Here is a 21,035-nt window from a genome sequence, read left to right on the forward strand (position 1 = left end):
AGGCAGCCAAAGAAATGAAGAATTTTGAAAATGAGTAAACACTGCTTTCTCCATTGGTTATCTTCAGCTTGGACAGATTAGGATGCAATGCAGATAGTTTGCAAAACTTTGAGTCTGTTAGTCTTTCTTCTTTTACAAACAATAGCAGCTTTCTGGCATCCTCTCATTTGCCAGGCTCAGAATTGCAGGAATACTTTTTGGTGGTTGCAAAGAACCAAACGTATGAGGGAGAGTTCAGGATGATCAGTTAGGCATCTGATTTGGAGGGACATTTGGCAGGCAGTACAGTCTTGATACAGCCTGGACAGATTCGTAAACAGTGGTTTGCTTGAAAGGCTTCACAGGAGCAGGGCTTAGAGACAAAGATTTCTCCGGGAGGTACAGGGATGAGTACCTGGTCAGTTCTTGGGGAAAAAAAAAGAAAAAATGGTGGATAAAGTGCAAAAGGTGCTGTATTTAAGGCATTGTTTATTTATGTTAAGGAGAACTGCTGCTGCATTTGCAGGTATGCATGAGATAAGGGAATGAGATTGGGTTTTGTAGAAGAAAATGAGAGAGCAAAGTTTGTTTCTGTGCTCACTGGTATTTGGCATGTGGTGAGAGAGATGACATTTTGGTCTGAGGCTGTTACTACCCATGTCCTTCCTGCAACCCTCAGCACGAAGCTCAGTGTTAACTATTGCAACAAGTTCATGATATTAGCAGTACTCTGTACGCAGATACTCTGGTGCAGACTGCTTCTCTCTGCAGAAAAGTCTGCTGAGTCCACCCAAGAAATAAAAATAAGCAGGCCATTTGGGAGGATCTTTATCAAACCCTCTCCCATTTCTCCCAGTACTCTGGGGCCTTGTTTGCTCTAACAAACCCCGTAACTAAGGGGTCTGAGTCACAATCACTAGTGGATTTAACACTCCCAGCTGCCTGCCTCATGCCTGTCCTGGAGATCCCTCCCCAGTTGCAGGGACAGCTGGAAGGGCCATGCATTTGCTCCACTATTGCTGTGTTTCACAACCCAGCTATCAGCTTGTACCTGTGGTGACTCAGAGCCCTAAAGCTGTGCTGCAACTGGGAGGGTGCAGTAAGACAGTTGGGAAAAGTTGGAAAAGGGTCATGACATTCTTTCTTCTCCACAGTGCTGTGTGCTTTTGCCCCCAGAGCAATGCCCAGCTGAAGCTGCCACCCTGTGAACCCCCTGCCAACTCTGGCCTACCATCCTGAAGGACAAGTCCCAAGCTTTTAGGACCAGAAGCATCTTCTCACTCCATGTAATTCATAGAGTTGTTGACTCTGCCAAACGCTCTAGGATTAGCTGAGAGGTAGCAACAATCCTTTAGTCATGTCCTAAATTCTTGCATTGTAAAGGGAGAATTCTGTGCATCAAGGCTCAAAGGTAGCTGGGAAACAGAGGAATTTTGCATACCAAAGGGGCATTAACTGGTGGATGGGTAAAGGGTATCCCTCCTCCTGTGTGAGCTGAGCTACTCCACTGAATATGTGGGTGCTTTACAGCAACAAGGAGTCATTACATCAGCATGGGACATCAGAGCTGCCTTTGCCACTTGTAATGAGGGTACAGTTGGAGCTGAACTTGCTCAGTTGTTGCAGGGCTGCAGAAGACCCCAACATCTATGCTGCTCACCAGCTTCTGAGACTTTATTTGTTTTGTGCCACTGCTGTGTTCCTGAGATCAACTGTGCTCTGCAGATATGCAGGAATTTTTAGTGCCTGGGTCTGCTTGACAAGATCTACGATGTTCGTGCCTCTTCTCTTCTCCGCCCACTAAAGGGTTTGGGTAGTCTTAGGCTCCTTCATGTCAGCAGTGAAAATAAATGTATAATATACCCTGGCTCTGTTTAGGAATTGGCAGGAAGCTTCATTTCTGACTGCAGTGTGATGTTCTAACAGTAGGAAACACCTTTGTTTTAAGCAGTTCTCTGCTAATCTCTGCCCTAGAGGGGAAATACAACTACGGAGAAGAGCTGCTTGCTTCATCCGTTCACAGTAGCAAGAAGCAAATTGCTGTAATCTGGGTGTAAATCTGCATTTGAGCTGCTGTCTCGAAACCTGTCCAAGAAATACCTTTATGCAGCATTCAGCCTTTCTTAAGCTGAGTATTGCTGGTATTGCTGAGTGTTTTAGAGTCCTGATGCTGGCAGATGCAGCCAGTAGCATGTTGCTCGTATGCAGTCTAGAGTGTGTGATCTCTTGGAGTTGGGGGAGCTCCAAATCCCTGGGGCTCTGCCCCGTTAAAGTTGCACACTGTTAAAATATGAGTTGGCCTGTTCATGCTGGCAGTGGTCCATTCAGACTAGTTCAGCAAATGCTTTTGGTTCAGCATAGACCTGGTCAGTAAGCAAATACTCGCTTACATTTCACTTCTTCATTGTATTGACAAGATTTAAAAATCTTCCATCTATAGGAGTCAAAACAGGGCAATCTGAATACAAAAAACCTATTAGTTCAGTGTAGAAGAGATTTAGTTACAGAACTGTGGAGATAAGAATGCAGGTGGGAATGATGGGAAGACTATGCTGGGCCTGAGCCCACCAGATGTCCAGGAAGAATGAAGAAACGTCTCCTTACATTCAGTGTCCTTTTCACAAAGACAATTTCTATCTGCCAGGCCAGTGTTCTCCTTTACGTTCTCTCTAATCCAATCACATTAATTATTGTAAGGTTTTTTTTTTTTTTTTCCTTTGGCCTTTTATCTTTTAAGGTTGAAATGATAATCAATATTCTCCTAACTTTTTAAATGTAAGATTTCTATCTCCAGCAGCATGGCTGGAGACGTGCAGCCATCAACGTGACAAGACATGAGAGTCTAAAAACCTATTTTAAATCCCTGCAAGGCTGCAGGGTTATTTCTGTTCTGTTTTGGGGGGGGGGGGGGGTTTGTTTTCACTGGGGCAGCACTGCACTTGCAGAGAGGGACCTATGCTTAGCATCTGCCTTGAGACTATCCTCCTTGATAACCCTGCTGGAGCTGATTACAGGAACTCTGGGGGATGGAGGATACACACTGCAGAGGATACCCTAAGCTTGACAAGCTATGTATCTATGGGATGTGCCTTTCCCTCACATGGAAAAAATGTTGCTTTTTCCTTGGGGCAGGGAAGAATGGAATTATGTATCTTCAGTTTTGTGACTCTTGTATCAGCTGCAGATCACCATGAATCAACTTGACCTCTAGTCTCTAAGAACATAGATTAAATTATCAGTGAAGCATCATTATAAATAAGAGAGGGTATACAGTATTTTTTTTTCCCTCTTGCACTAACAAAAGCCAAAGGACCCAGCCTGGCTCAATGCCATAACATATCTAGAAGAACAGGTTTCAAAGGCTTGGGAAGGGGGACAGGGAAATGGGGACAACATAGAGGATCACCATTTAAGTGTTTGACTTCCATTGCCTGTACTGTGTGGGGAACGAGATCGTGAAGCTCTGAACGCCCAGCTTTTCTTGTTGTAGAAGCATTTCTAAATGGTGATATTTAGTTGCCTGAATTTCTGGGCAGAAGAAAGCTGGTGCAGACATCCTGGGATCTGCTGTTCTTGGATGTATATGGAGTGGTCCTCCTGAAGCTCAGTGTCATTGGGAGTTCTGAATGGAGGTGGCCAGAGAGAGTCATCAAGAAACTTGCAGAGGCCTTCTGCTCTGTTTCCATCACAGTTCAGCAGTTCTGGGGAGATGGGTGGAGGGGAGGTTGTTCTAGTAGTTACATATTTAAGGCAGGTGGCCGTTTTAAAATGTACATTTCAATTTTGATTGCAGTTTTTTAATTGCATTTAACAGCGTCCCTGCTGGTTCTCCATTCTGCATCCGTGCAGCCACGTTCTATTGATGGCCTGTTGTGATTTCAATGGAACATCATGGGATGTACCTGGCACGTCGGGCAGCACTGGATGGAGGTGCCTTTAGCCCAATGTACCTGGCATGGTAAGCGGCAACCAAGTGGTTAATCTGCATTCTACTGCTCGTAGTCTCAGCTTGTATAGCAAGGTGTTCCTGCTTTGCTGCAGCCTTGCACTGACTGGAAATCACTTTGCTCTCCTGATGTTAGTGCTTTCATGCACATAGGACCTCTACCCTTTTCACCCATGGAGATTCCCCTTCCCTGGGCAGTTTACCATGCAGTAGAGAAGGGCCTAGCTGTGTTGGGCTCTCCTTGGTATTCTAGAACAGGAAAGAGAAGGAACTGGGGAAATCATCTGACTTTTTTTCTTCTCTCCTTTTTGGGCCAGGAGCTGGTAGCAGTTGAGCATGTATTGCCCACATACCTAATGTCCAAATGTTGCCGCACAGAGGTATCAAACAGGTGCTTGTGTCCATAAGCAAAGCTATACTGTTTCTGTGGGAGTCCTGCAAGAGCTGCTTCAGGGAGCCGGGAGGGCAGTTCTGCCTGGCACCGATTGGAATGTAACAAACTAAACAAGGTCCACTTTAAGTTTGCTGATGTGGTATCCTCTGCAAAATGATCCTCCATTCTCCTTCTCTTTTCCATGTCCACACTTGCAACATCAGCTGCACATCCTGCTCTGCCCTGCATGTTGCTTTCTCTCCCTTCCCCAGCTTTGCAGACCTCTCCCTGAGTAACTTGACATGTTGGTCTTACCTATTTTGAAGTGAAAGATATTCCTGTGGGAAGAACGAGGGTGCTGCATCCTGTTTTCTGCTTAAGCCCACCTCAGACCTTTTGCTGCTCCATTGCCAATGATGAAAATGCATGTTCTTGCCTCTGTTTCTGAGTTCTGCTGTCTGCCTGCTCACGGGGGCTGGGGATAGGGAACCATTTGGGCTAACACAGGTCTTGCATTCCTCCCTATGCCTCTGCTGCTCTGGAATGTGAATACCTTTACAAGGCATGGGCTAATGACCTGCCAACTGCAGTTCCTGGGGGGAAGGTTAGTGGCCATGAAAGCCCACCTCACCCATACCTCCAGACAGTCCTGGAAGTAGGTTCTGTTGGGATGCTGGGAGAGGAAGATCAGCTGTGCCAGCGAGCAACAGGAAAGCTCTCTTCCCAGAGGAGTCTTCAAGTGCTCTAAAAAAGTTAGTTCATCTGAAACTGAAGGGTGGAGTAGTCATCTGTTTCAGTTTCACCCAGATCCAGTAGCAGCTGGACACAGCATTTTTAATGGCAGAAGTAAATTGGTGGGAAAGAGCAACGTAGGAAACAATTTAATGTTGTCTTGTTCTTCCCCATGGTCACTGCTGCAGTGTCTGCTCAGTGAAGCACAACTGCTTAGGAAGGTGGAGAAATAAGTAAGCAGGCCACTATCTTTTCCTAGGTATATTATAACATGCGCAGTAGGCTAATGCTTTAATGGCATCTAATTTGATACATCACATCTAATCTGTTTGTTGGTTTTTATCTGCAGTACTGTTAGTTCACTGTTCAGGTGCTCGGTGTCTAGCCTTCTCATCCATCCACAAATCCTCTACGTGAAATGAGTGATTCCTTATATCTGTTTTTGATTGATTCTTTGCTTCACTGGTGTTGCTTCTTAAAAGGTAAACAATATTCATATGCTGCAATCTATAACTCAGAGATGAAATCAAATAGCATCTCCTGCCAGAGGTTGCTAAGATAACACATTTAGCATTCATTCAGCAATTACTTTTAGGAAGAGATTTAGCAATATGAAAGAGAATCAAATCTGTAGTGAATATGTAGATTTTATACCATTTAAAGGGGTGAAGGGATTCCTCTTCTCCTGTACTTTGGCAATCTAATTTTCTGTGACGTCCAGAGTCTTCGTGGAAATTGAGACAAAATTAAGTTTTTCCTGCTTTGTAGTGAGAGCAGCACAGCTCCTGGAGCAGGCTGTGTGTTCTGCACAATCTTCAAGCCCACGGGATCAGTGTGCCCAGGCTGGGCACAGCAGCTTGCAGTTACCCAGCTCCTTGGGCAATATTGCTTATGAAGACGCTATCAGCTCTTCGCTTGCGAAGCTTTGATGTGTGGCATCTGCTTGCAGCATTACTGTATTCTGTGATTTGTGCCCTGTATTTTCATGTCGCTGCATGTGCTGTGTATCAGTGTCATGGATATGGTGGAGGTAGTGGACAGCCTCAGTCTTGCTTCATTCCCAACTTGCGCAAGAATACTTGAGCAGGTTTGTTGCTCTGAAAACTATGGGTCTTGAATGACTAGGAAGCAGCCTGAATCTGGAAACAGACCATCTCTAATGCTATTTGTCCAAAGCCTTCTCTGATCCTGTTTTAAATGCAAAGGAGTGAAATTTTGCACACCAAATTCAATGATAAAAGACTGTGGCCCCAGTGAGACATCTACATATTCCTGAGGTCTGGGGTTTGGTTTTTTTTTTTTACTAGAAATGCATCTGAGCTTTTTCTGAGCCAGGGCTCCTCTGAACTGGGAGTTTGTTTTTTCTATCTTTTTGCAGAAAACAGAAAAGGAAGGGTTCTTAAAAATGATACTGAGATACAAGAAATATAAACCACTGTGATTTTTCAGGGCTTTTGGGGGGCTTTTGTTGTCATTATTGGTGGTGGTGACGTTATCCAAATGTCCAGGGTTTGTTAAGAGCCAGCCTCTGCATATTAATGGATAGCAAGGCCTTTGTAAGGCTGCACCTGCCATTCGTTTGGGAAGATCTGCTATAACTTTTATATTGGACTTAACCTCATAGTTGTCTTTGGTCCCATGCTTTCAGCTAGCAGTGAGATCTTAGGAATTCTATAGATTAAGAAATAATGCTTGCTTCTCTTTCACTAACAAGTTTTCCAACACACCTCTCTTTGCCCACCTCTGAAATGCATCACTGCTAAAGAAGAGTTTGTAACTGCTTAGCTCTGGAACATATCTGGAATGGATTTATTTTTGTTCAGGACCGCACAAGATACACAAGCTAGGTTGATGCTATAAAGCTTTTGTCAACAAAGATACGTCAGTCAGAGGTGTGTTCTCTGACCCATGTTGCTGTCCTGGTAAAAGCCCTTGATGGGTAATTCTGGCAAAATTTTAAACATGGGGCTCTCAACTTGGCTGAAGGTTTTGCTGCCTTGTTCCATTACGTTAATTTTGTTGGGGTTGCCAGATCCATGTTAGACTTCAGCTAACAAATTCAGATTTGATAGGCAGTGTTATAGTGCTTAAACCTGATCACCACTTTTAAAAACTACTAAAGGCAATAATCTGCCTCATACTTACGTCCAACTGAACATGAATATTTATGTAAAATTTGACATGTGAGATAAATAGAGGTAATTTAAACAACTAGTACTGTGCTAATTTTTATGCTGCAGAACATACTGAGGTTTAATAACAACATTATCTTCCTCATGAAGGTCAGTAAAAAGCAGAACTATAATTCTACCCCTGTTTCCAGGGCTTTCCCTGCAGGCTCATTACCTGGTTTCAGTATCATTTAAGGCAGAAAGAAAAAAACAGAAGTAAAAATCGAAAAATATTTCCCATAAGTAGCTGCAGCAAGCCATGACTCTTCGCAAAGGCTTAGACAAACACATATACACAGATTTCTAGACCCCAGCTTCAAGTGCCACATGAATGGGAAATAAGCTTGCTTTCACTTCAGTAACATACTTTTATTCATTTTATTAGCCAGTTTAGACCAAAAAATATTGGCTGTGCGCTTTCCTTTCTTTTCCCATGTTTGTCCTTTATGGAACACTTAAAAACCACATCCAGGGATTTTGTGTGCTATGTGCATGGAGAAGTGCCATTATGTTTGTAGTGGAAATAGTGTAGTAGTAGCCTGTCTCTTGCTATTCTTGAGCAGGATGTGTTTATATATATAGGTGCTGCGTTATGTTGCAAGCCATGTTTTTGTCCTTCCCTATCAATATATCTTGGTGACCCAGAAGTAAGTGCTTTTACTGGCCTGGCTAGATAAAAGTGGGTATTTGGTGCCTCTGTGCTGTTGCTTCTTCCTCTTAATCAGCAATTCTGGAAGCAAGCCACTAGAACCAGACACATTGCCTGCATGCTGCAACTCTGATGTAACTAATTACAGCAAAACTTGTTTTTAAAGTGCTCAACACTGTTCAGCAGTGGTAATCCCTGTCTCTGTCACATTTCTGTGATGCTGCAGGGTGAGTTTCTATGACAGAAACACTATAAGTGAAGAACACTATAAGAGAAGAAATAACTGGCTAGCACCATGGCAAGCCTGTATTTCCTCCTTTTGGCTGCCACCCTTTCTAAAGCCTCTGGAAACAACATTAACTTGTGCAAAGGCACAGTGGTGAATCCACCGTCATCTTGGGTTCCCATCTATTGCTGAAACAATATAGAACAGAAAAGCAGAGCAGCCGTGTTAGCTGTGGGTCAAGGTGATGAGCCCCCGAGATCTGCATGGATGCTGAATTAGGTGCTGGTGCACTGAACAGGAGCCACAAAGTTCTACCAAATCCGTAACCAAATACCAGGCTGACCAGCTAACCAAGTGAAGAATTGTGTCCTGTGGAAAAAGGGAGGCACCTGCTTGGCAGATCTGTTGGTAAAAGTATAAGTACCAGGCTAGTCAAGCAGCAAAATTGGAGGAAAAATTGCATTTGTTTACTTTTTGATAGATTTTTCAGAAAGCAAAACCTTTTTGTTGTGCAGAAATGGATGATGTAGATTTACCACCTTTCTGCCAAATGCAATCTTTCTTTTTATCACCAGTTAGTAAGAATCAGGTTTGAGGGAGGTTATTCTTAATATTGACAGTATCACTCCTTATGTCTTTTCTCTTGTGTACACATACTTGACACAGAAGAAAGATAATGCAGTCTAACGCTTCATCATTTGAAATCTGATGGGACACAACATGGTAATGGCACTCACAAGCCAAAAAAAACATTAACTGATGATGACTTAAGAGAAAATTTAAGCTCTTAATTTCTATGGATTTATAGCCTGCTCCTCCTTCAATAAGAGAAATCTATTTCAATAGTAAGATGAACTGGGGAAGGAAGGGAGTGAAGGGCTAAAGGTGGCTGTTTGGTATTTAATTCCTGCATTTGAACCTCACAAACTATTTAAAATTAACTTTAACAGATAAATGCCCATTACAAGTAGTAGTTGGCACTTTCAAACAAAAAACTCAAGAAAAAAAGTTAAAAAATTGATCATGGATTCCTAAATGCAGCCTCAGCTTTAAATTCTAGGTTTTATGTATTGTAGCGTCTACCAAACGTACAATGGAAATTAGTACTGATGCGCCTCAAACTAGATACTGCATACAGTGCATACTACTGGAAAAGCCAATAGAAGTATCTAAAATACATTGTGAATACTCTTTGTGAAATACATGAAGTACACAGAGGTAACCACAACTTTCCTCTCTTCCCAGTACTTCAGGGTAGAAAGACTGTGACTTGAGATAGGTTACTTGACTCTATCAGTTTCAACAAAATTCCTTCAAAACTAAAGGCAGGGCAGAATTAACTTAAGAAAACAGTTTCAGACTGTTGAAGACATTCGGTGGCACTAGCTAGCTCAGCATTCTGAATTTCAGCCAGTTCAGGGTTGATTCTAGCCCTTAATGGCAATGGATTGGGATATGGACATTGCCGGGGGGGGTGGTTTTTAAAGCTGCCATTCATACTCTTAAGGAGATTTCCCATTCACACCTCAGTGTGATTGGATTTAGTTGTTACATGTCATTTTCTCAACCCCAGAGCAGCTGGGTGTTGTAAGATTTCAACATGTAAGAGCCAAGAAACAAACTACATGTTAAAGCAGGGAAGCTGCAGCTTATGCTAATTATTTTACATGCTCAGATATGCAAATGGCAGTGAAGTAGATGCTTCTTTATTCTTTTTTTCTTGCTTCTCATCCTCCCTTCAGATTTGTGTCAGGAAACAGCTTTCCCCTGTACCTAACTACTGTTTTCGTGCTGGTATCTTTTTAATAGTAATTCCAGCCAATGCTGATTGCTTTTGTAAAAAGAGATTTACACATCTGATTTTTGAAAGACTTGAATCAACTCTTAGCATGAGAAATACTTCTCTCTCTATTCCAAGCAGGATCACAGCTTGCAGGGCTAAATGTACCCAGAGCTCCTTAGTCATTGCTGAGCTTAACATTAACAAGACTGTGCCACGTTAACCTAGTCTATTAAATGTAGACTTGTTCGAGTGCGAACAGCAGGTTCACACCTCTCATCCTCCTGTTTTGCAGGTGGTAAGGTGAAGGTGAAAGGAAGAGAAGGTGGAGATGGAACTGCCAAATCATGCCAAACAACTGCTACTGCAGCTGAACCAGCAACGAGCCAAAGGTTTCCTCTGTGATGTGATCATTGTGGTAGAAAATGCCCTCTTTCGTGCCCATAAGAACATCCTGGCAGCCAGCAGCATGTATTTCAAATCCCTTGTCCTGCATGACAACCTGATTAACTTAGACACGGACATGGTGAACCCCACCGTGTTCCGGCAGATCTTAGACTTTATTTATACTGGTAAGCTCTTAACGACTGACCAGCCCGGTGAACAGAACTTTAATGCTCTCCTCACCGCAGCAAGCTACCTCCAACTGCACGACCTGGCAGCTCTCTGCAGAAAGAAGCTGAAGCGGAACAGCAAGTCCTTTGCTGGGAAGGCCGGTGGCCTTGGTGTTGGGAGATCTGCCAGGAGTCAGAGACTTTCCACTGCTTCGGTCATCCAAGCTCGCTATTCAGGGTCAAATGAGGGGTTGAAGGGCTCGCACTCAAAGGAACTGTCAAAGGGAAAGCTCTCCGATGACGAGGTCTTCATCAGCAGCTCCAACCAAGAGAACTGTCACTCCTTAAGCAGGGGAGCCAGTAAGAATGGCGGTGGGGGCAGCAGTGCGAATGGGAGCACTGGTGACCAGGAGCTAGGCCTCGACCTGTCCAAAAAAAGCCCGTCACTCCCTGTTGCAGCCTCCCACGATGACACACAGCACAGTGAAAGCCAGCATGGCTCTCCCCAATCTGCCTCAGCCCCCGCAGCCAACAGTGCCTCATCGTTTGACGAGTCTGGAGTCGGAGCCCCTCATAGCATGGCGGACAGCAGCGACCCCATGGAGATGGATCTCAGTGAAGAGTGCCATCACTCATTGACAGAGAGCAGCCAGCGCAAGGGCCTCCGGCACTCATCCCGCAAGAAGGAATGGATCAAGAAAGACAACGCCTTTGACCGAAAGGAGGGGGGCAAAGATAGGGATGAGGGTGAAGGGCTGCCCAATGGTATCCTGCTGGGGCCCTTGTCCAAGTCTGTGGAGCGGAGTCTGGCTGGGGCCTATGGCGCAGACCTACCCTACCCATGTAAGGAGGAGGTAGAAAACGGTAAGGAGAACAGTGACGACAGTGGCCAGAGCGAGAGCGAGAGCGGCGGGCATACTAGTGCCAACTATGTCTACCGACAGGAGGGGTTTGAGCCAGTGGCCTACGGTGACAACCTGTACGTCTGTATCCCCTGCGGCAAAGGCTTCCCCAGCTCCGAGCAGCTCAATGCCCACGTGGAGACGCACACCGAGGAAGACCTTTACATCAAGGAGGAAGGCACCTACGGCGGCAAGGACGAAGCCGAGGATTTGTCCAACCCCAACCAGTCCTATGCTGCAGAGTCCCGGCCCTTCAAGTGTTCAGTGTGCGAGAAGAGCTACAAGGATCCAGCCACGCTGCGACAGCATGAGAAGACTCACTGGCTGACACGGCCCTTCCCTTGCAACATCTGCGGCAAGATGTTTACGCAGCGGGGCACCATGACACGACACATGCGCAGCCACTTGGGGCTCAAGCCCTTTGCTTGCGAGGAATGCGGGATGCGCTTTACCCGGCAGTACCGACTGACAGAGCATATGCGTGTCCACTCAGGAGAAAAACCCTACGAATGTCAACTGTGTGGTGGGAAATTCACCCAGCAGCGCAATCTGATCAGCCACCTGCGAATGCATACCTCTCCCACATAAGCCAAAGACTCCAGAATGAGCTTCGAGCCCATCCGCAGTGATTTACCTTTCCGTAGACTTGCTGCTTAAAAAAAAAAAACAAACAAAAAGAAAAAAAAAAACAAACAAAAAAGGGGGCAACTCCCCATACTCTGTTCAGTCATGGGAGGCCTAAACAAATGTAGCTTTAACATTTAAAAAAAAAAGTTCCTTTTTTCCCTTTTTTTAAAAAAAAGAAAGGTCCACAGCCAAGCTGATGCATTTAGCCTAACTCTCCCTCCAAATCTTGGTGGTCTGGCAAGAAATGCCACTTCTTTTTGCGGACATCGACTTCATTGCCATATTGATTATCTGGAGCAGGTAGGGGGATCATGGGGAACTTTCGACCTCTGCTGGCTGCCCATTCCCCGCCTCTTTCCTTCACGTTACTGTCACCCTACTCACCTCCTCTCTTAAAACCAATTTCAGTAGGGGCATTTCTTGCCATTAAAAAGCAAATTCAGTACACCTTTTCAGTGGCCTAAGTAGCTGTGAAATAACGTAGCGTTGCATTCACAAGTGCGGAAGCTGTGTCTGTGGACCATCTCACAGAGTTGGCAGCCCCTTTGGATACTGTGGGAAAGCCATATCCGTGGTAGAACCCACCACCCTTCCCCTGGGCTGGTGATGGTGGGGAGAGCAGTCTACCTAGGTGTGCACCAGCCAGAAATGGCGATGCTTCCTCACCATCCCTCCCTCTTTTGGTTTTGATCTTTATCCTTGGCACACGTAACCACACGCCACCTTTTCCCACAAAACACACAAACCTCTTCTGCCTTACCCATGACTGAACAGGGACTGGATGCCCTGGGAATTTCTTTCAGTGAGCAGGGGGTCGTCTTTACTTTTCTAGTAGTTTCGTATGAATATTCTTTGCTTAGAGGTACTTGTTTTATTAAAGGAAAAACCATTGTAACGTTTATGTGAATGTTTGAACTGGAAGGTCTGAGGTTAATTCTAGGGTGGGTGGGCGGGGAGGGGGTTTGATGTAGGCTGGACTTGCTACAAGTTCCTTAGGTACTTTTTTATTATTTTTTATTTTATTTTTTGTGTGTGTGTATGTTTTTAGCTTTCCTCCCTCACTAAAGAGCAAGTCTGTGTGGACAGACTTGTTACCTTTGCTACCTCTTGAATTCATGAGAACAATAAGATGGTTAGTGAAAGATTAGGCATTTTTTTTTCTCTTATTGTAAGTAATTAAATGTATAAAAGTAGAAGCTAAATTAAAGTTAAGGGATTTTTACCACCCCGTCCTTCCATCAAAAGTCAGCTAGGGAAATGTTAAAGCAAAGCTCAGCCAAAGACAAAGCAAAAAATACGTTGAGCCAGAGGCTGTGCTGGCTGCTTGGACTGGCTCATTCACAGTCTCTTGGCTGTTTGTAGTCACTTTCAGATAAAAGAAGAAAACTTCTCTGAGCTTTCTGGGCCCTTTCCAGTTTTGTTTATTGAATCTGGATACTATGGGGAGGGGAAAATGTCCCCCTCATCTTCCACTCCCCCAGCACATCTGGGTCAGTCTGTAAACACCTGGCAGGACAGAGGGTGAGGGCATAGCAGCCTATAATTTACTAGAATCCAGAGTGCAATAAGGTGGGGGAGAGGAGGAAAAAGCAAACCAAAGTGTTTCATATCCTCCCTTTTAGACAATTTAACACACGCACACAAAAAAAAAAAAAAAAGAAAAATGAAAAGAAAAAGAAACAAAATGTTCTTGCAACATCTGCATAAGACATCACAGCCAACAGCTGCTATTGGTTTAGGAGAGAAGACAGAGAACTTAGCCCACCAATTCTTGGCCCTCTTGACTTTGTTGGCGTGACCTTGTGGAAAGCTATGGCTTATTTCAAGCCTCTCGTGACTGTGGTGGTAAAAATTCACAGCCAGTAGAATCATCCCTTCTGAATTGAGTAAGGTTTACACTTGTGTTTTTTCTTTTTTTTTTTTTTTAATTCTCCACTCAATCCAGTATAGTCTCTATGTGTAAGGTTTACCAAACCTCACATTTTGTCTTTTTTAAAAAACAAAACCAATTTTTTTTAAGTTTTGACCAAAAAAGAAAAAAGAAAAAAAAAAAGAAAAAAGTGAGCATGTTTGACTAAAACAAAGAAATATAAGCTTCATTTTTCTATTGGGTTTTTTTTGTTTGTTTTTTGTTTTTGTTAAGGTAGACTAGTCCATAAGAAGTTTTTGGGTCAATTGAATGAACTGAGGAAACTGGAATCCAGGCTCCAAGCAATAGAGAACCCGAAGGCGCTGAGCCTTGGCCTGGTGTCTTGTTACAGGGAACACGCTTGCCCCTCTCGCCTACTGCGCTCCAGTGTGCTTCTCCCAGTGCCATTGTCTGCTTGCTCCCGGATGCCTGCGAGCTGTGGAGTGTGAGAGGGGAGCATGGACTTTAGGGGTTTTTTTTCTAATAATTGTGCTGAGATGCGCTGTTTTCTTTTGGGGCGTTGGGTGAGGTTTTAGTGTCTTTAGCACTTCTACATTTTGAATAGATATTGAATCTTTTCTCCTTGATTCCTTGCCAACCCCCCCACAAATGTCCCCAGAATAGTCTTTGGGGAGGACAGGGAAGGCCTTGCCATCTACCTTTTTCTCAGAGCAAGTCTCAGCAGGGCCCAGGGACAGCCGTGCAAGATTAGTTCCTAGGCGCTTTCACCCTTCCTTTACCTTCCCTCCAACCACCCTAAACCTGAGCTGCATCCCACACTGGCTTACGGTGCAGCCAGAGCAGGCTCCCCTTGCTGCCGGCTGGCTAAGGACCCATCAAGTTCAGATTTTCAAAACAACTCTTAGCTCCCTTAGTGAGAAGGGCATGGCCGGGGATGAGCCCTGCCCCCCGCTGCAGGTTTTGGATGCGGGTTTCCCCCGTTCACTTGTGGCCCTGCAGTTTGCTGAGACGGGGCCGCCACCGCGGCACGCAGCCAGCAAAGGGGACAGCAGGTGGGTGTCTGTGCAGAAGCCATCCTTGGGACAGCAGTTCAAGCTGTGACCAACTGAGCCGAGCGACAGAGCAGCCCAAGGAAGCAGTGAGCTCCTCAGTGGGCAAATAACCTGCTCCCCCTGGTTTAATTCCATTTTTACAAATGTGTGTGGGTGATGTAGCCTCTCCCCCCACCTCCAGGCCCCCTCTTCATTTGCTTCTTAATCCTCAAGAATCATGTTGAATTTTCAGGACCCAATGCTATTTTTAAAAAATTTTTTTTGGAGCATCTATTTTTTTTCCTTTATCCCCTCCCCAGCACTTAAACAATACGACATAAAGTCTGTGTACAGCAAGAGTATTGTACAAAAGGAAATTTTGTTCTTTTTTCAAGTAGCTGTGTAAAGTTGTGTTCCATAGATTGAGTATAAACAACATTTTCCAAATTGTGACAGTAATAATGAATAACTAATATTACTCAAAACTTCAGGGACTGTTTCAGGCCTGCTTGGGGCCTAAACACTCAACTGCATTTGTACGACATAGTATTGTATCAAACATTTTTCTGTATTTTAATGAGAAAGCAAAACACTAGTTTCATATTTAAGATTTTAAGAGTTTTAGGGTGGGGGGGAGGGAGTTGCATATTTGTTTTTTTTAATTTTATTTTAATTTTTTTTTAAATACACAAAGAGCCTCAAGAGGAATAAAACAATTTAAAAACAAACAAAAAGAAAAAAAAAGAGGCCAGGCAGCTTAAGTATATGCTTTAGTCACTTAGTTCCAGAATGTTTTCGGAATAACAGGAAAAAAAAAAAAAGATAAAATAGCAAAAGTTGTATAAAAGAATAAAGAAGCTCATACCCAAATTCACAAAACTATTTTTTAAACCAAAGCACATTTGAATGAGTATGGAACCTCACTTGGCTCAGAAAAGTACTAATATATTTATCTCATTGTTTACATAAACTTTTACAGTTTCAGACCTCAACAGATCTAGGGGCCAGTCAAAATTAATCTTTGCTTTTTCCATTGGTTTGTCTCCAAAGGCTACGCAGCATTCCCCAGCTTGGGAGGGGAGATCTGTGTCCCAGCCTGCATTCTAGCACTGCTTGGGGAGGGTGGGGAGAGGGAGGGCAATTAGAAATATGGCATGTAGATGATATTTTTTTTTTTGTCTTCTACCCATGAGAAATATTGCTGGGAGTGAGACCCAGGCACTATTGCAGAGGCATTCCAGCCTACCTCTTCCTCAGAGGAGTCTGAGGGTACCAAGAGGGTAGAGAGAGATGTGAGAAGCTCTAGAGATAGAGAAGGATGTTGTCAGAAGATGGTGGGAGCTGCTGACCCAGCACATCTCCTTAACGTTAGCCACAGGGAGCTGGGCTGAGCTGCTTTCCAATCCTTTAACTGCAAAACCTCCAAAAATAAATTCCTGGAAAAAAAACCCAAAAGCCTAGCTCTGTGCATTTGGGGGAGTTAGCAGGAACCACAAAGATCACAGAAGACACCAAAGAGCTATTGACACGCAGCTTCTGTGAGACTTTGTGGCTGCTGACCTGGAAGAGTACGCACAACTCTGAACTGCCCCTCTGCGCCAGGCAGGGGCTGTCGCAGAGGTGGCTGATCTCCCTGTGCTGTCTGGGGTAGCTTTAATGGTCTGGTGTGGGGCAAGAGCACGGAGCTGCCGCCTCCTGTTCAGAGCTGTACTGTTCAGACCATCTGAGCCACCTTTTAATTAAACGAGCTGGAATGATTCACTCCAGACCTTACAGTCATGTGCAGAGCCCAACCAAAACTCCTAAGTCTTTCTTGGTGGAAACCTAAGCTTGATTTGCATGTTAGAACAGTCTAAAGATGACCAATGAAGATGGTTTGCTAAAATACTGCTGAAGCCAAAAAAAAAAAAAAAAAAAAAAAGTTTAAAAAAAAAGAAGCTCCTCATCATTAGTCTTGACCCTTTGTAGCTTTTACCTTCTACACCAAAGCCACCTCAAATATTTGAGGGGGGGCTGATGGAAAATGAAATATTAATTTTGCCTGGTCTTAATATCTAACAAAGATGGTGCAAACACTATTTGACAGTGTTGTTTTTGTATCAATATGTATGTGCAGTAATGAATGTATTTATTTCTCAGATTCTGTATGCACAGTTTTGCAATGTAATTCAGAAAGTTGCAAACACAAAGATGTGTCCGCAGGGTCTTCTCTACAGGATTTCAAAAAAATGAAAAAAATATATTAAAAAAAAAGAATCTCAGAGACTCTCAGCATAGCCATAAACCATAACCTGTGAAGACAATACAAAGACTGGACTTTTGTAGCTTTGCATAGAAGAGGAATTTATGTTTTGCTGTATTTAAATGTTTCCATTTACAGTGTCACTCTTTAAAGATTCCTGTTTTGGTTTTTGTTTTTCTTTTTTTTTTTTCCTCTCTCTCGTGTGTGTGTGGAAAGCATTGTTTTCAAGCAGTGCAGGTTCAAAGTCTGGGTTAGCAGTATTTTACCGTGTCGCTTCAGTTCTGAAAAGCAGGAGTATGGGTCTTGACGAGGGAAACATCCAGCGCACTCAGTGAAACAAAACGAATTCTGAAGTGACTGCTGGCAAAACCCGGGAAGGTAAAAGTCATCAGAGGAACGGTTGTGTGCTTCCGATTGCAGCTTGTGACTGAGACAAGTCTGTTGTCCTGCCTGAAGGACACTAAAGTCCCCCTCATCCCCCACTTGCTGTTTACGGTGGTAGCAATAAGGATCTCAAAGGTGGGGAGTCGATGCCTAAGACAGCTAGAGGAAGCTTCGTGCCAAACCCAACAGTCTCTGTGCCATCTTGTGATGGGCCTTGCAAACTATACCGAAGCATGAGATTTCCTGTGGTGTAAGGTGGCCAGAGTCCCTGGGAAAAGCTGTATTTTACAAAGCTTCTTGTTCCAGTATTGGTGGAGTTAGCAGTTAGGGACCTGCTACAGCCTTAAAAATTAGCATGTTTGTTGATTTCTGGATATTTGCCAAATTCAGAAACCTTTCCAATCAGCTGTGCTGGAGTTCAGGGAAAAGCAAACCAAAACCAGAGACAAAAGCTCCCTACATTTTAAATGGGTTTGAGAGGCTCTAGATAGTAACCCTCTAACTCTCCCCAGACAGCAGAAATGCTCAGCATTGAGATAGCATGTTTGAATAAACATTTATTTAAACAAGAGTTTAAAATCTAAATGAGCTCTGAGCTGTAATTCTGGAATAATTCGATAGACTTCTAGCATTTTTTCTTACTTTTTGTTTAAACTTAATGATTTGTTCAACATCAATAAAGTCTCTCCATTTACTATAAACCCCTTTCTTCTCATAAGCCTACTCTTGCACTCCAGAACTGGCCATATTCTTGAAAAATAAAATTTGGGAGTTGCTTTCAATAGCTGAAAGTAGCTTCTGCAATGTTTTAAGTCCTGTGGTACTTTATTGTCCTGATTTTAGTGCAGGAGACAAGCAGGCAAGCAGCAGCTGATTCTCAACCCCTTTCCACTCCTTGTATTATGCATTTTTTCAGAGTAGGGTAAGAAATTTTACCTTTGATGATTCTCCATTAGACTCACTAAAATTGCTGCTTTCCTTGCAAAAGGAAAAGATCTGGGATCCCTTGTGAGGCATTTCCAGCTCTGCTGTAAGGCTCCTTGCTGGACCTCGTCGTGAGGAAGGCTTCTTCCTTTCAGCCCTCCTTCATCTCTGTGCCACAACAGAATGGCTATTTATTCAGCTTTCCTTGTTTTAACTAACTGGACTCAAAAATACCAAAACATAAGTTTAGAGCTAGAAATTTGTTCACTGGTCTCCTGTCACCATCCTCTTCCCCTTCCCTCCCCAATTTTCCTAAGTATTTTGAAGCCCAGTGTTGAACACATGGGGAATGATGGATCAGTGTTCTTTGAACACAGCAGACGCTGTGGGATGCAGTAGGGAAGGTTTAAACCAGAATCTTTCATGCTACATTTGTTGGCAGTTAGGGACACACTTCATAGCGCTTGCTTTCCTTGAGGAGTGGGACATTTTTTAAACTTTCTCATTCACAAGTTATCAATTGAAGCACCTAGCACAACTGTTGCTCTAACTTCCACAGGAGTTTTGACTGGCTGGGGATAACTTTTCCATGAGGAGAAGATCTTGTTCTGACTGGCTGGATATTTTTCCCCATTTTATTTTAATGTTTTAAATACAACTGAAAAAGGGATGTTGCATCTCTCTCATTTTTTTTTAATTTTAAGCCTTAACTATCAGTCAGTCTAGGAGCCCTGGATGTTTCCTGAGGAGGGGGAAAGGAGGGGAGGGCAAGGAAAAGGCCGACATTCCTGCTGCAATGTTCTGTTCATTTCCTTCAAGAGCTTGAATTCAGGTCAGAGCCACACATAGTTGTGGCTTCAACTCAAGTGTCATATAAAAAGATACAGAAATTATAATATGATCTCAGCATTCAGAAATTTGCAGTCTTAATGTACAGTGATGAGAAACTGTTATTTTATGATCTTTTCATTAAAAGCTTGATTGAAAAATTACATCTTTTGCTCTAGAGTTCACCTTGTTCCTATAGCTGACTCTATCCATGTTTTCATTTATTCTTGTCCAGGGATCCAAACCAGCTGCTTCCCAAAGCAGAACCCCCTCCCTCCATCCATAGCCTAAAGAGCTGCACACAACTTCTCATTTTATACACCTATGCATTTTGCTCATAAGCCAAAATCCGATCCTTATTAGAATATAAGAAGGGATGAAGTGCATGGGCCAGGCTGGCGTACAGTAAATGTGCAGGCAGTGGATAATGGAGGAATCATAATTTCACCTTTTTTGTTGTGACCCTGAGCAAGTTGGGGCTGTTTTTGAAAAGTTACCCCTGCTTTGTCCTAACCACAGTTTGAAAGCAGTGTTTGTCAGAGAAAGTAGATGGTAGATGGAACTGCTGATCCATAAACCCCTTCAGTCCATTTGGGCTGTAAGTCTAAGTCCCTGGGCACATCTTTGCAGAGCAGAGAAGGAGCTAAGGCAGAAAAGTTTCCTAAAATAAATTATGGTTCTCCATCCACCTGTGCTGCAGGTAAAAAGGGGAAATGCTTCCAGGAAAGATGGCTGTAAGTAACAACAAAAGCACCCACTGCAGATTTCAGCCTCTCAAATGTTCAGATCCAGACGTTTTTCCTTGGGCAGGTTAGGTGTGACCCTCACAAAATTAATTAACGTTTCCTTGGCCTGGGTTCTTAATGGTTTTTTCTGGTTCCCAGGCCAGCTTTTTGCATCTAAGGATCCTTCAATAAAACACCTATTTAATGGAAACAAATTAAGCACCTTCGCCATAATGCAAGAGCCCAGCCTAGTATTTTGCAGCATTTTGCTTTGTCATGCTACTCATCACCATGGTTTTGTTGTTTCTCCCAGAGCCTGTTGGATTGCCTTAACGTGCAGCAGAGTAACCCTGGCATTGATTTCATATATTTCTTTTTTCTCCCCCTCCCCCCCCCCTTTTTTTTTAAACACAACGCTAACTATATTTTAAAGTGACTGACTGAAGGAACTTTAAGTTTAGTCAGTTTTCTGACAGGTTGCAAAGTCAGCAGCACTGGTAAGAAAATCATTTTTATTTGTCCTTGGAGATGTGTTTTACCCAGCAAGGTTAAAGAGAAGGACAAAAATGAACAGAAAAACAGATGAAGAGCTACAGAAAACCAGTGGCTGTTTTTCAACAGCTCAGATGTGGTAATGAGCCTGTACTCTTCTTCCAGCTACCAGTGACTTTTTTTTTTTTTCTAATTTCTTCTGGAAGTTTTTGCTTCCTGGCACCCATTTCCCTGTGGTATAAGTGGTTTCCAGCATAGTTAATAGATTGCATGTTCTATTTTACTTTCTTTGCCGTGGTCAGCTCCTTTTCATCTCGTAAGATCCTGTGACAACTATACAAAACTCTTCATATAATAACTCACAACTGAAATGCAGCTGCCTCGGCGGTGGAACACTGAAATATGTACAACTGAAATGCAGAGCGCAGGATGTAAAAGATACCAGATATGTCTGGAATGCCTGGGAATTTACTTCCCTCTGCTTTCATTGCCCCCATGTATTGGTAGGACTCCTTTTCTCCCAAACCCACACTTGCTTTCTCTCTACTACCCTTCTCCTTCTTGAAGAGCAAACAGACATCAAGTCAAACCCTTGAATGA

General features: G+C 43.4%; 1 protein-coding gene and 1 long non-coding RNA gene across 5 annotated transcripts in view; one reads left to right on the forward strand and one right to left on the reverse strand.

Moving 5' to 3' along the window:
- Nucleotides 1-19,382, forward strand: part of HIC2 (HIC ZBTB transcriptional repressor 2) — an 83,243-nt gene extending 63,861 nt beyond the window's left edge. For 2 of the 4 annotated variants that reach the window (XM_075769628.1, XM_075769629.1), the window contains 2 exons: nucleotides 3,794-3,937; nucleotides 10,152-19,382. In XM_075769628.1, the coding sequence (XP_075625743.1) occupies nucleotides 10,188-11,900 (1,713 nt within the window). In that variant the 5' untranslated portion in view covers nucleotides 3,794-3,937; nucleotides 10,152-10,187 and the 3' untranslated portion in view covers nucleotides 11,901-19,382. Of the gene's footprint in view, nucleotides 1-3,793; nucleotides 3,938-5,379; nucleotides 5,513-10,151 lie in introns of all 4 variants that reach the window. The other 2 variants (XM_075769631.1, XM_075769632.1) reach the window with 2 other exon arrangements.
- Nucleotides 1-21,035, reverse strand: part of LOC142604260 (uncharacterized) — a 93,993-nt gene that overhangs the window by 44,582 nt on the left and 28,376 nt on the right. The gene's annotated exons all lie outside the window — the stretch shown is intronic.

This window comes from Balearica regulorum, chromosome 17 (genome assembly GCF_011004875.1).
Source record: "Balearica regulorum gibbericeps isolate bBalReg1 chromosome 17, bBalReg1.pri, whole genome shotgun sequence".
In the NCBI taxonomy this organism is placed as follows: Eukaryota; Metazoa; Chordata; class Aves; order Gruiformes; family Gruidae; genus Balearica; species Balearica regulorum.